We start from the raw sequence: 15,041 nt of genomic DNA on the forward strand, positions 1-15,041 counted from the left end.
TGTTGGTGTACTGTGCTCCTTTGGCTTTAATATCTTCATCTGTAAAGTGAATGGGATGTCAGTGTTTACTACCAGCTTTCATTAATCTGTGAACTATGATTGCCACAGTATTACTAGTTAGCAAATTTTAAAACATGCATATTATTTTTTTTTGCCCGAATGGGCAAACTCAACATAGACACATTGTTTATGGAATGCTAGATAAGAGAAGCAGTAGAAAGAGTGTACTCGGAAACACCACTCATCTGATTGTTTAGAAACCTAAGTATGTGCTTTATGTCTTCAGTTCTGATAAATGACGGCTACGATAATCTTAATTGTTTTCTACATCGGGGCGTACTCTATACACAACTAAAACTTTGGATGCTGGCAATTTGTGATTTTGAAACTGTTGTTTCTCTTGAAAGGTATGTCTCTGTTTTCACACTTATTTCACTATTGCATGAAATCAGGGGAAATAAAAACAAAACAAAACAAAGCTTCCCCTCATTATCAATGACTTTGTGGAAAATAAGGCTGTAACTATAAAGTCATAATAGAATTACAGTAACACTGAAGTAAGAGTATTGTAGAGGCTGAAGAGCTTGGAGGAAATGTAAGTCCATGGACGTTAAGTTAAAAAGTTAAAATGGAGAGTTAAGAGCCTAGCCTCCGAGGACCACAGTGGTTTCTTTGGAATACAGAGGCAGAGTGATGCTTCAGACATAGAGTCAGAAGGGGGGTGGAAGGCCCTTCGCTGTCCAGCAGTCAGGGCTTCTGTGGGTGTGGGCCACAGAACTGTACCCCTCGTCTCGAAATAGGAACACTGAACAAAGTAATGTCTACGGTAATTCCCACGCTAGAAAAAAATCCAATTGATTATAAAAGGGGAGATAACATTTATTTGATATTGAAAAGCAATTTTATAACTATCCATGTGAAGAGGTTTGTTTTTTTGTTTTCTTTTTTCCTTTTTTTTTTTTTTTTTTTTACTTGAAAGCCATCAAACCTTAGAATGACTCTTAGAATTACTCATGGCCTCAGGCAAAGACTTTTGAATTGAGGAACAATAGTCATTAATTCAAGGTAACTTACAATTACGTCAAGTTTTGCTAAAGAGTCTAGGAAACTTTACTATATTCTTTTTCAGTACAGACTCTATAATTGGTAATTTACTAAAAAGCATTTTATTAGGAAAGTTCTTCCTTTTTATTGAAAATACTTCGTTCATACAATATATTCCAATCATGGTTTCCCTCCCCTGCCTCCTTCCGGCTCCTCCCCACCGTCCCAATCACCCATGCTTATAATTTTTTAAGACCATGCAGTGCACTAATCTCATTTCTTTAGTAGAGCATTAAGAATGTCTAACTGCAACTGATTCATGTATTTCATTAGCTTATTTTTTTTTATAAATGATGAACATTGGAAATAAATGTAAATTTTAATACATTTTATTGTCTTTTTAGAAATGCTACTTTGGCTTATATAAATATTGGCATCATATATCTAGAACACTTGGATAATTATACTGAAGCCTTTTGGTGGTTTACTGAAGCAATTAAAGTTGATCCTTTATATCTTCAAAGCTATATTTGTAGAGCAGAAACCTATTCTAAGGTATTTAAGACTGGAATTTTTGAATTTCAAAATATTTTAATTGTTTGCCTATTTGTCTAATGTAACTTATAATATATGAGCATATTCTTTAGCTAATCATAGAGGCTCATGGATTTATAAGTAATAGCTATTAAGCAGATATATTTAACTATTATTAGTTATTTACAAAGCCACTACTTATGAAGTGTCCATTTTCATTGCTACACTATCTCTAACACATGTTTTATTCTTATTAAAATACAGCATGCATTTATTGTGGTTATTGTACTTTACACAAATAAGAATACATCATAAGGACGTTTCTGAGAATCAGTAGCTTCAAAGTTGTCTGTTATTTGCTGGGAGAAAACTACTGTTAGCCTTTTGGAATCTGTTAGTCTAATTCTGAGTATGTGTTTGTGTGTGTTTATATACTGGTAAATGTGTGGGTTCATAGAAAAAGGGATATATATATATATATATATATATATATATATATCCTAGTAATTAACAGCTTTAGCTTTTAGTTTTTACAAGGTATCTATCTATCTATCTATCTATCTATCTATCTATCTATCTATCTAACAAATTTTTAGTGTAACAAATTGAAATAACTCAATAAAACATTTGTTTTCTCCACCTAAAACCAGAGTCTCTAGTCTCAAAGATACACCTCTGGGCTATTTCCTACTAACAGCTCACCCCAAGATGCTGCTTCCTTCCCAGGATCATGCAGTGACCACTGAATCTTCTTGTTTCTGCTCTTTCCTGCTTTTGATGCAACTAACAGAAGTTCCAGTGACTATGCCAATATATAAGTCCAGGCTTTTCCTTTTTTTTGCTTAAAATCTTTGGGGACCTGGTTTTCCTATCCTACCTTTCCATCCTTGTTCAAACATACCTCTGGATGTTCTGCTTGTAATCATAACGTGCTGAGTTATGCTGTGGTAAAAACACTTTGAGAAGCACCTTACTGAAGCAGGAAAGACTTATTTCTTGTTTGTAATAGGTGTTCTACTCTTCCTTTGCTACATCTCAGAACCTAGAGTCCAATTCAAAGTTCATATTCTCCAGATGATGAAGGTAGAGGTTGCAGAGCAGGCTCAGTGCTCTCCCCAGAGAAAGTATGTTGGTAATCTTGTTGCGTAAGACATACACATGCTTATAGTGTATTATTCTTTCCACTAATCTGTTAGTGATACAGGCCATTTAAGGAATCTGGTATGTTCCAATAATATACATAGAATTCAATGTGCCAGCAAGATAGCTGAGTTGTTCACTCTCTGTTCTGAGAGGCCTAAATATCTATACAGTCATTGTTAAATATATTATGTTTATACATTAAGAGCTATTATAGTCAGAAAAAACTAAGAGACATAACTACACAAGCTCTCTAGGAGGCATTTCTATGAGGTATTTTTGAGTAGGAAAAACAAGATTCAGAAAAAAATAATGTGTTTAAATTATCAAAGTTAAGCCCCCTCTCTGTCATATATACAGATATGTGTACGTGTATACGTGTGTGTGTGTGTGTGTGTGAGAGAGAGAGAGAGAGAGAGAGAGAGAGAGAGAGAGAGAGAAAGAGAGAGAGAGAGGAGATATTCTTCCATTTGTAGGTTCAGCCTCTTTATTTTATTTATTTGTTCATTTTGCACCCTGATTGTGGACCCCCCTCCCCGTACTCCCAGTCCCTCTTCTCCCAGTCCCATCCTTACAAATTCCTCCCCCATTATCCTCTCCCCACTTCTCTTGGAGAGAAAGGGAAGCACCCACCTTGGGTACCACCCTGCCCTAGGATATGCATTCCCAGTAGGACTAAGTGCATCCTCTCTGACTGAGGCCCAACCAGGAAGTTCAGTTAGGCAGGGGAATCCAATCAGCTTCCTTTCTTAATCTAAGCTAAAACCTAACCCCAGAAAAGCATATAAATCCAGAAACTGAACGTCTATGGGTCCCAATGAAGTTTACTTAGTCCATAAATATTGTTAAGGTTTATATGCACAATGCCCACTCCTCCAAAGACTTACTTAGTGCCCTGCTAGTAGCACTCTTTGGGGTGCTGTAGATCAGAGGAAGTAGAGAGCTGGAATTTTATAGTGTGGCCTTGCACTGTTGCTACTTCCTTGTCTACCAAGTTATAAATCCTGACTAATGTATTCTTCCCATGGTGCAGTCAGCCACCGTGTTTTCCCCACAAGATACACTGAATTTTCTCAATCAGATGCAAAAGAAATCCCTTTTAAAGCTGCTTTATCAAGTACTTGGTAACTATCAGCCAACAGCAGGTTTAGGATAATATTGGAAATATAAGAAAGTAGGGAGTTTTGAAGTCAGACTGAATGCATTTTGTATTATGAGATGGGATTGGGTGTGTGTCGCTGAGGATGGAATGTTGTGGTTTAAATGTAAAATATCTCCCATCAGCTTGTATATTTGGACTCTTGGTCCCCAATTGGTGATGCTATTTTGGGAGACTGTGGAATCTCAATGAGGTGAAACCTTTCTGGAGATCGTACATCACTATATGGTTCTTGGTATTTTATGTCCTAACCCCACTTCTTGTCAGGTCTCTGCTACCGGTCTGTTGAAGTGAGAGATAATTCCAGCCGTAAGCTTTCATTACCATGGGGCAGCCTACTGCTGTGTGTTCTCCATCATGATTGACTGTTATGTCTTCAAAATACTAGTCAAAAATACCTCTTCCCCTCTTATAGTGCTTTCTCAAGTATTAGATCACAGGGCTGAGAAAAGCAATACCAATCTGGACCATTGACACAACTAGGTATAGTAATGTGAACATGGCACTAGTTCATTAGTCGTGTGACCAGAACAAGATCAGCTTAAGAACAAATAGCCCCGAAGTTCCACAGAAATTCTCTAATTTGTTTAAATAAACTTTATCTTTTTAGATTTCCTCTTGACTCTACACACTATTTTCTTCAAATAGTTTGTGCTATTTTGGTTCCATTTATTTCTATGTATAAATTAGTTTGTTAAATCATTTCCATGTATACATAAATTTTTATAGCAGCACACTGCCATCTTATTGATAGCAGTGCTGGTTGTTTGTGTTGCGGGAAATATTAAAAAAAAATGGTGCTATTGCCAGCAAGGCACTGACGGGCTGGCCAGCCAGGCAATGGCCAGCTTGTTCTCATTTCGTGGAGACTCTCTCACTCAGAGCTCCGAAATCTCTCCACCCAGCTCACTAAGTTCCCACTGGTGGGTCGTTACCATGCCAGCCCCATGCTTCAAAACTCTCATGGCCTTTGTGGTGCACTCTGGCAAACCCACACTTTGTCACTGTACCTTTCTCTCTGGAACCCAGTCCAGCCGCAGTAGAAACACCACACAAACTTAGTTTAGAAACAAGGGTAACTCAATCACTGGGCACAACCACTAGAATCCTAATCTTGTAAGCCATATTAAATCTAAATTCTCTGGTGGCAAATCCACCAGGATTTTCCATCTAAACCAGAAGACACTAGTAGCTACATCTTGTCCTCTTGCTGACCCTGTCCAAAAGCCCCTATCTATCTCCTGCCTCCTCTCTTCCTCTGTCCAATCCGGAAGTCCTGCATACTCTCCCAGTGGTTGGTTCCTTTATTCATTAGGGGAAGGTTCACAAGAAATCACCTTAGTAAGTGACTCATTCCTCATTCCAGGCAACCCCTCCTAGGAAAGTGGAATTAACATCAAAAATACAAGCAGCACCAGGGCTATCCACAACATGTTTGGGTTAATATTTCTAGGTTTTTGTAGTGCTTCTCTATAGGCAATGTCTTCAGTGGTAGCTGATTTTTTTTTTTTGTCCTCTAAAGTGTAGAAATTCAGGTTATGTTTCTGTGACCATAATAGGGATAGAATGAATGCTTCCTTTCCATATGAATGTCAAAAGGATCTCTTTTTATACCACTCTTATGGTTTGTTTTATTCACTCACTTATTAATTTTATTCCAAGCCTGTTTCTCCACCGTATTTTTCAAGTGGAATTCACTTTACCTTTTTACGCTGCCCTTTACATGCTAGGTTTTTAACTATGTGAAGTTTGCTGAAACAGATGTTAAGGTTGAGGGAGAAAACTTGAAAAGTTAAATGAAAGAGAAACATATACATACTAAAATATATCATGTAAATTAGTGTAAAATAATATGTGAGTGGGTATTTGTAATTATTCTTCAAAACTAAAGCACAATAATTAAAAAATGAGCACTTTACATCATAACATTTCTTTTTTGCTTTTATGAATGAAAATGATATATCTTTTTGTATTTATACACACACACACATGTAATAACAATCAATGAGAAAAATGGCCATAAATTTGAAAAAGAGTGAAGAGAGTGGTAAAAATGTGGTTTAAATGGTAGAATGGGAAGAGGAAATGATCTAACTATAATCTCAAATAGTAAAAGAAACAATTTAAAACAAGCAGAAAGGAAAACAAGATATATTTAGACATTTTCTATAAAAATTCTGCAAGAAACTGTGGGAGAGACTAAACATCAAAAAGAAGGTGATTGCTTCAAGTAGAATATATATTTCTGTTTATCATTCAACAGCTGCACAAACTGAAAAGGGCAGTAATTGAATTAACTCGTGCCATCCATCTCCAGCCTGATGCAATCCATCTATATATAATGAGGTATGAGCACAGAAACCGAGTTCTTCTTGAAATAACTGCACATCTTAACAGACCCGGGGTTCCTCTGTTCTTCAGCTATCTTTTTCTTACACTTAGTCTCGAAACAACTTCTACCTCTCATTTTTTCATTTCTAATGACATGTTAAGACAGCCATTCCCTTTGCTGTCCTCATGCATTAGAATATACTTGCTGAGAGTGAGATTCTTTGAGACCTTTCTAGATGACTTGCTATGCACATAGCACACAATCCCTTCAAAATAAGGTGCTACTTGTGAACATTGGTTCTGTTTGTATCCACAGAAGTACTGAATAGAACCCTCTGCCAATTTAATGAAAAAAAAAGTGAGCATCATTATTGCAGCTCAAATTTAGCAGAATTTGCTATAGAGACATATTGTAAGATATTATTACCAAAAATATAATCTCTAAAAATTCATAGGCCTGGGAAAGTGCAATAGGACATACTTTCTGATAAATTTTGTATTTTGTGTTTTGACACTTAAACCACATTTCAGAAATTTATATGAATACTTTTGCTCTTTCTGTTCTGTGAGTGTTAACTTTTTTATTTTAGGGTCACAGTTCATAAATTGTTTCTGTCATCATAACTCCATGTTAACTCATCTCTTTGGATTTTAAAGAACTGTGTAACTTTGCCATGTATGATGATGCATGCCTTTAATCCTAGCACTTGGGGGCAGGGTGGACAGGGTGGGCAGGGTGGGCAGGGTGGGCAGGGTGGGCAGGGTGGGCAGAGTCGGCAGAGTGAGCAGGGAGAGAGGGGGCACAGAGAGAGGGGACATAGAGAGAAGAGGGGGCATAGAGAGAAGAGGAGGCATAGAGAGAAGAGGGGGCATAGGGAGGGGCAGAGAGAGAGGGGGCAGAGAGAGGGGGGGCAGAGAGAGAGGGGCAAAGAGAGAGGCAGAGAGAGGCAGAGAGAGAGAGAGAGGCAGAGAGAGAGGCAGAGAGGCAGAGAGAGAGAGAGAGAGAGAGAGAGAGAGAGAGAGAGAGAGAGAGAGAGGCAGAGAGGGAGGCAGAGAGGGAGGCAGAGAGAGAGAGAGAGAGAGAGAGAGGCAGAGAGGGAGGCAGAGAGGCAGAGAGAGAGAGGCAGAGAGGCAGAGAGGGAGGGAGAGAGAGAGAGAGAGAGAGAGAGAGAGAGAGAGAGAGAGAGAGAGGCAGAGAGGGAGGCAGAGAGGGAGGCAGAGAGAGAGAGAGAGAGAGGCAGAGAGGGAGGCAGAGAGGCAGAGAGAGAGAGGCAGAGAGGCAGAGAGGGAGGCAGAGAGAGAGAGAGAGAGAGAGAGAGGCAGAGAGGGAGGCAGAGAGGCAGAGAGAGAGAGGCAGAGAGGCAGAGAGGAGGGAGAGAGAGAGAGAGAGAGAGAGAGAGAGAGAGAGAGAGAGAGAGAGAGAGAGAGAGAGAGAGGCAGAGAGGGAGGCAGAGAGGGAGGCAGAGAGGCAGAGAGGGAGGCAGAGAGGCAGAGAGAGAGAGAGGCAGAGAGGCAGAGAGGAGGGAGAGAGAGAGAGAGAGAGAGAGAGAGAGAGAGAGAGAGAGAGAGGCAGAGAGGGAGGCAGAGAGGCAGAGAGGGAGGCAGAGAGGCAGAGAGAGAGAGGCAGAGAGAGAGAGAGAGAGAGAGAGAGAGAGAGAGAGAGAGAGAGAGAGAGAGAGAGAGGCAGAGAGGGAGGCAGAGAGGCAGAGAGGGAGGCAGAGAGGCAGAGAGAGGGAGAAAAGCAGAGAGAGAGAGAGAAAAGCAGAGAGAGAGAGGCAGAGAGAGGGAGGAAGAGAGAGGGAGGCAGAGAGAGGGAGGCAGAGAGAGGGAGGCAGAGAGAGAGAGAGGCAGAGAGAGGGAGGCAGAGAGAGGGAGAAAAGCAGAGAGAGAGAGAGAGAGAAAAGCAGAGAGAGGGAGGCAGAGAGAGGGAGGCAGAGAGGGAGGCAGAGAGAGAGAGAGGCAGAGAGAGGGAGGCAGAGAGAGGGAGAAAAGCAGAGAGAGAGAGAGAGAGAAAAGCAGAGAGAGGGAGGCAGAGAGAGGGAGGCAGAGAGGGAGGCAGAGAGAGGCAGAGAGAGAGAGAGTCAGAGAAAGAGAGAGAGGCAGAGAGAGAGAGAGAGGGAGAGAGGGAGAGGGAGAGGCAGAGAGAGGGAGGCAGAGAGGAAGGCAGAGAGAGGGAGAAAAGCAGAGAGAGAGAGAAAAGCAGAGAGAGAGGCAGAGAGAGGGAGGAAGAGAGAGGGAGGCAGAGAGAGGCAGAGAGAGAGGCAGAGAGAGGGAGGCAGAGAGAGGGAGGCAGAGAGAGGGAGAAAAGCAGAGAGAGGGAGGCAGAGAGAGGGAGGCAGAGAGGGAGGCAGAGAGAGGCAGAGAGAGAGAGAGTCAGAGAAAGAGAGAGAGGCAGAGAGAGAGAGGGAGAGAGAGGGAGGCAGAGAGAGGGAGGCAGAGAGAGGGAGGCAGAGAGAGGGAGGCAGAGAGAAAGAGGCAGAGAGAGAGGCAGAGAGAGAGAGGCAGAGAGAGGCAGAGAGAGAGTCAGAGAAAGAGAGAGAGGCAGAGAGAGAGAGGGAGAGAGAGGGAGGCAGAGAGAGGGAGGCAGAGAGAGGGAGGCAGAGAGAGGGAGGCAGAGAGAGGGAGGCAGAGAGAAAGAGGCAGAGAGAGAGGCAGAGAGAGAGAGGCAGAGAAAGAGAGAGAGAGGCAGAGAGAGAGGGAGAGAGAGGGAGGTAGAGAGAGAGTGAGAGGGAGATAGGCAGAGAGAGAGAGAGAGAGAGAGAGAGAGAGAGAGAGAGAGAGAGAGAGAGAGAGAGAGAGAGAGAGAGTCAGGCAGATCTCTCAGTTCAAGGACAGCTCAGTTTACACAGCAAGTTCCAAGACAGCCAGCATTGCATAGAAAACCCCTGCCTCAAAGCACCAAACACTAAAAACAAACAACAAACAAGCGACTATATTTAATTTAATTTAAAATTTGATTTTATGTACATTTATGTATATGGTTGAATGTTTTACAATTGTAAAACATTATGCAGCATTATAAACTTCAGAATTCTTACTTTTGATGAGTGAGTGCTTAACTCTGAGCAGACATTCACATCAATCCCTCTAGGATTCAGGGGTTATCATGGAAGAGCTAGGTAGAAAGAATTTAAGATCTGGGAGGTAAGGAGAAGGTCTGTGTCATGCTGTCTTCTGAGTATGACATAGCAGATGTGGTTGCCTGCATTGAGCCAAATAAGACTAGGCCTATTGACAGTCAATCATGATCTGGGGGCAGGGTAAAGAGCAGTCATTTCCTTCAGTTGGGTACACAACCTAGGAACCCACATTTCCATGAGTTCTAAACTCATGGTCACATAGAGGATGCTAGTTAGTTAAAGTCTGTGAGTCTTAAAACAACAGCAACAGCAGCAAGAACAACAAAGCAAAGAAAGACTGAGTGTGAGACAGGCTTCAGGAATGGAGGGGTATGTGTAAAACAGGGGCAGAAGGAGATGAGAAGAATGTGGGGGTAACAGTAATCAGAATGTGTTTTATACATGCATGAAATTGTCAAGGGACAAATCGAGCACAAGTTTTAAAATCCAAGTACAAGTTTTAAAATTCAACAAGATCGTTACCTTTTACTTGCTTAGAGTAAAAGCCATTATTTCTTCCAGAGGGCAGTTTCTTCTTATGATGAAGAGTTATGATCTAGCAAAATTCACCATTTATCAAGTAGCAGAAATGAACAAAGGTAAATAACACTAACTCACAATAAAAACATTAAAGAAAGAAATACTTCCCCAAGTTTTGGTACTATTTGTTTTATATATATAATATAATATAATATAATATAATATAATATAATATATATTAATATATATATTAATGTATATATAGATATTGAGATGATAAACAATTCACTTGAAAGGTAGAATTTGAAACTTCAGTTTTCCCATCTACATAGTTAACTAATAAATTTTGTGAGAAAGCTCATTATATGATATAGCAGCTCATACTTTTACTTTTTTGGGTTTGTAACTGTAGTGATGCTTTATTTTATGGTAATAAGAGGTTTTAGTTGATATATCATTCCCAGCAAGGGTATCATTAATTTTTCCTTTGCTTTTAGGTGTCATTGAGATGTCCCCGATACAGGAAGCACTCATTTACTCATTTTGTGAAAACCATGACAAGGCCATTCACATCTTGGAAGGGGTCATAGCCAGTAAACCAGACATCTCCACTTATGCACTCTTGGCAAAAGCCCAAATGAAGGCCAAGAGAATCAAGGTAAAAAGTCTGACAATGGACAGATTGATGTTTATTAAACTTTGTAATAGAATTCATGCTTATACTTAAGGATGGTGTCTTAGTTACAGTTCTATTGCTGTGAAAAGACACCATGACCAAGGCAACTCTTGAAAAAGAAAACATTTAATTGGGGCTGGCTTAGAGTTTCAGAGGTTTAGTCCATTATCATCATGGTAGGAAGCATGGCAGTGTGCAGGCAGACATGGTGCTGGAGAAGGAGCTGAGAATTCTATATCTTGAGTAATAGGAGATGACTGTGTGCCATACTAGGCATAGCTTGAACATAGGAGACCTCAAAGCCTACACACCCGATGACTCAGGTCCTCCAACAAGGCCACACCTACTTCAACAAGGCCACTCGTGATAGTGCCACTCCCTATAGATCAAGTATTCAAACATTTGAGTTATGGAGGCCACACCTATTCAAATCACCATAGATTGCATTTAATTATTTTTACAGAATAAAATGGTAGCATTTATTTATGAATTATTCATATACTTGTAACTATATCTGTACTTATGCTATTTATCTATCTATTAGCCAATAGATTGCCTTCCTTCCTTCCTTCCTTCCTTCCTTCCTTCCTTCCTTCCTTCCTTCCTTCCTTCCAGAACAGAGCTGCTGAAAATAGTTTTTTGCATGTCCTGTTTCACGATATAGTCTCAGGAGTGGGTTGCTGGCTTGTGAACCTGTTCTCTAATGTTATGCCAGGTTACTCTTCTATCTGCTTCTGTTGACTCAAATGGAAATGGATTTTCCAGGCCTTTCTGTTTGGCAGCCTTGTGGACAGGAACTGATGCCTTCTGTGCTCTGTCCATGCCTCTGGGCTTGAGTGTCAGGATGAGGATAATTTATTTTATGTCTAGCAGTCATTTGTACTTTCTTTTCTGTCAGAGTTTCCTACACCAGCCTTTGTCATCTTCTTCCTACTGCTTTATGTGTTATTTATTTATGTATGTTTTTCTCTTGCCTCAAGTTTATTTATAACAACAGCATAGAACACTGGTCATCTGCAAATAGTGTGTGTGTAGGTGTGTCACAGCAGTCCATCTGTCTTCACATTGGTGGATAGAAGCCTTTTCTATGGGGCCTTCACAGGGGCCTGGGCATCTTTGGGAGCCTGGGCTGGAGCTGAAGCCTGGGCCTTAGCTGGAGCTTTGACCTCTGCCTTGGTTTGAACCTTGGGCTTTGGTTGGCAGAGCCTCTGACCTTTGGCCGTGTAGCTTCAAATCTGCTTCCCAAGCTTGGCGTGAGTGATGAAAGCCAGGAGGCTGAGTTTGCAGCTGGGGTCCTTTGGTATCTTGGGCTTGATGGCCTGAGGCTTTACCAGGGCCTTGATGGACTCTGTGCACGCACTCACTGCCTTTGCATTGTTGGCCTGCATCTTCTTCAGGCCTTTCTTGTTGTACTTCTTGGCAAGGCGCATGTTCCTCAGGAACTTGGGGTCAACCCCCTTAAGTGATTTGTATCTTTGTGACTGGGGTTTCTTGATGCCATTTCTGTGCCATTTGTGGGACTGGTTGTGTGTGGTATGGTTCTTGGACTTGGCCATGTCTCCATGGTAATCCATGGCTCCTGCAGCGCCTGGGACCAGAAGGTGCTTTATGTGTTTTAAAAATCAGTTGTATTGACCCTAACCTGCGTGCTGCGTCGTCTCATCGTCTGAGGCTTGTTCGACTATGCCTTTGGATGAACAGTCCTCCTTGGTGTGTTTGGGTGTGTCTACTTATGGAGTCACTTTCAGGTGATTAGTTTTGTCTTGTTTATAAATGTTCTTTTACATTAAATTTAATTAATTTTTTTTTTTTTTTACTTATTCACTTTACATCCTGGTTACTGCCCCACACCTGGCCACCCCCTCCCACAGTCATTCCCCCTCCCTCCTTCTCTTCTGAGAAAACTGAGGCCACCATCCATGGCACTTCAAGTCTTTGCGAGGCTAGGCTCTTCCTCTCCCACTGAGACCAGACAAGGCAGCCCAGCTAGAAGAACATATCCCTGACACAGGCAACAGCTTTGGGATAGTCCATTGTTCTAGTTTTTCAGGACCACATGAACACTAAGCTGTATATCTAGATCCAGCCCATTTGTGTTTGTTCTTTGGTTGGTGGTTAAGCTCAGAGAGACCCAAGGATCCCGGAGAGTTGATTCTGTTGGTCTTCCTGTGGAGTTTTTATCCTCTTTGGGGCTTCAGTCCTTCCTCTTTATTCTTTGTTAAGAGTCTCTACATTCTATACACTGCCTGGCTGTAGGTGTTTGTGTCTGTCTGAGTCAGCTGCTGGGTAGAGCCTCCCAGAGGACAACATGCTCCTGTTTGTAAGCATAACAGAGTTTCATTAATAGTGTCAGGGATTGGTGTTTGTCCATGGGATAGGCCTCAAGATGGGCTGGTTATTGGTTGGCCATTCCCCCAGCCTCTGCTCCATTTCTGTGCCTGCATTCCTTATAGACAGGATAAATTTTGGGTTGAAAGTTTTGTGGATGGGTTGGTGTCTCTATCACTCCACTGGTGTTCCTGTCTAGCTATAGGAGGTGACCTCTTCAGGTTCTATATCCTCAATATAGTGAGTCACAGCTAAGGTCACACCCATTGATTCTTGGGTGCCTCCCTTATCCCAGGTCTCTGTCTCATCCTGGAGATGCCCTCACCTCCTCACCCCTGTCAGCTGCAGATTCCCATTCATTCTCATGGTCATCTAGCCATTTCTCCTGTCCCTCCCCATACCCAATTCTGAATCCCTCATTCCCTTCTCCATTCCCGCTTCCTCCTAGTTCCCTCCCTCCATCCACCTCTTATGACCATTTTATTCCCCCTTCTATGTGAGATTCAAGCTTCCTCACTTGGACCTTCCTTCCTGTACTTTTTCTATGATAAGCTTTAAAAAGGTTACTAAAATTTAAAAATTCAGTTTAGCACACATAAGCCATCAGAGATATACATATTAATGGACACCATGTAGTATTTTGATTCAGCTGTATAATGCATAATGTCTCAATGCTAAACATAGCATGTCTTCTAACATCTGTCATTCAATTAGAATCATGCCTCTCTGTTTTTTGTCACTTTGTTATTTCTCCAATTAACAACCTTTTTTGTTATCATTAAAAGTATCAAATCTTGGGCATTTTTCTATGCTAATTTCCTTCACTTCCTCACTTGACACCAGATAAATGTGTCATCTATCTTCTTGTGGCAGACCATATTGCATGCCTAACATACTGTGCCATTCTGGGACCATACTGTAAGTGGAACCTGTCATTTGCTCTTACTAGTAGACCCCCCCCTCCACACACACACAAAGGTGATAGGATGCTATGCTGCCCATAATCATGTTACATTATATAATGTTTATGAGTAGAAGTCTGGAGAGAGATTTGTCCCGCTAGCCTTGACAGAGCAAAGAGCTGTACTTGTCAGTAACTGACTATGGAGATGGTCCCAAGACCTGGAAATGCTATGGGCTATAGGAGCTCAGGATCTCCCAACTAGAAGTCAATACTCTCTGCCACGTAGTCATAGGGAAATAAAAGGTTTTCAACAACCCCAGTGATCTTGGAAGAAGAGACTTCCCTATTTAAGCTATCAGATGGCAATACCACCCAACTAGCACTTTTTGGCCTAAGGAGCATAAGTCAGAAGACTCAGTTAATGTATGCACAGCCCCCTCACTAAGGAATCATGTCAAATGTATGCTGTTTCAAAGGCACTATGTTTCCTTTATAGAAATAGGAAAATAATACAAATCTTATCATCTAGAATTATATTATCATTGTAACAAATAGATAAAAATGGGGCAGCAGCTTTAAACTAAGCAGTGATGTAGACTTTGTAAGATATTTAAGACTATGTTTTGTAAAATATAACCAGGTCAGAGGACTTCCAGGAGTTTATGGATGTTGTTCTTTAGGGATTACAGCAGTAGCTAAACTATAGCAGGAATTGCGCAGAAAAATGAATGGGTGTGGCTTTGTCTAATGGAGGGAATGAGCACCCGTAGAATGCATGAGTCTTCAAAGGTCTTCAAAGTTTTCAAGAACGTTATTTCTCCAGAAACCAGTATATAAATAGTGATAGAGAGACAGAAAGATAGAGAGACAGATAGGTAGCGATAGAGAGATAGACAGGAGATTGAGATACAGAGATAGAGATAGAGAGACAGATAAGAGATAGAAAGATGGAGATAGAAGGGTGAATCTCTGTGCTCCCCTGTGTCGGGTATAGAGAACTGGGGGAGTTCTCTGGTGCGGATGGAAGACTGGACGTTGAGATGGCTTGTAAACACGCAGGAAATGCTAAAGAGGAGTCATGAAGACAGCATATCCAAGTTAATAAATCCCATGGCCGCTTTAACAGTTCACTCTAGTTTAGAAAGTAGGATAACAGTGTTTGAACCTGACGTTCATGTTAGATGCATATGATGATTCGCCAATCAGTAAATAACATCTGGAAAATTAAGCTATTTTTATTAAATTTATGTGGGTAACGTTTGATGAAAGCTTTTTTTTTCTAGAACTAGCTGAACCCCATTAAGAGTAAAACAAACAGACGGGGGG

General features: G+C 41.2%; 1 protein-coding gene and 1 pseudogene across 3 annotated transcripts in view; one reads left to right on the plus strand and one right to left on the minus strand.

The window, feature by feature from the left end:
* Ttc6 (tetratricopeptide repeat domain 6) overlaps positions 1-15,041 on the plus strand; it is a 182,796-nt gene that overhangs the window by 132,810 nt on the left and 34,945 nt on the right. For all 3 annotated transcript variants that reach the window (XM_021179232.2, XM_021179231.2, XM_021179233.2), the window contains 5 exons: positions 287-407; positions 1,449-1,599; positions 6,141-6,223; positions 9,850-9,926; positions 10,305-10,465. In XM_021179232.2, coding sequence (XP_021034891.1) covers positions 287-407; positions 1,449-1,599; positions 6,141-6,223; positions 9,850-9,926; positions 10,305-10,465 — 593 coding nt within the window. The remainder of the gene's footprint in view (positions 1-286; positions 408-1,448; positions 1,600-6,140; positions 6,224-9,849; positions 9,927-10,304; positions 10,466-15,041) is intronic.
* LOC110307034 (large ribosomal subunit protein eL29 pseudogene) lies at positions 11,569-12,063 on the minus strand (annotated as a pseudogene).

Source organism: Mus caroli, unplaced genomic scaffold (assembly GCF_978045245.1).
Source record: "Mus caroli unplaced genomic scaffold, Mus_caroli_1 scaffold_14, whole genome shotgun sequence".
NCBI classification, from domain to species: domain Eukaryota; kingdom Metazoa; phylum Chordata; class Mammalia; order Rodentia; family Muridae; genus Mus; species Mus caroli.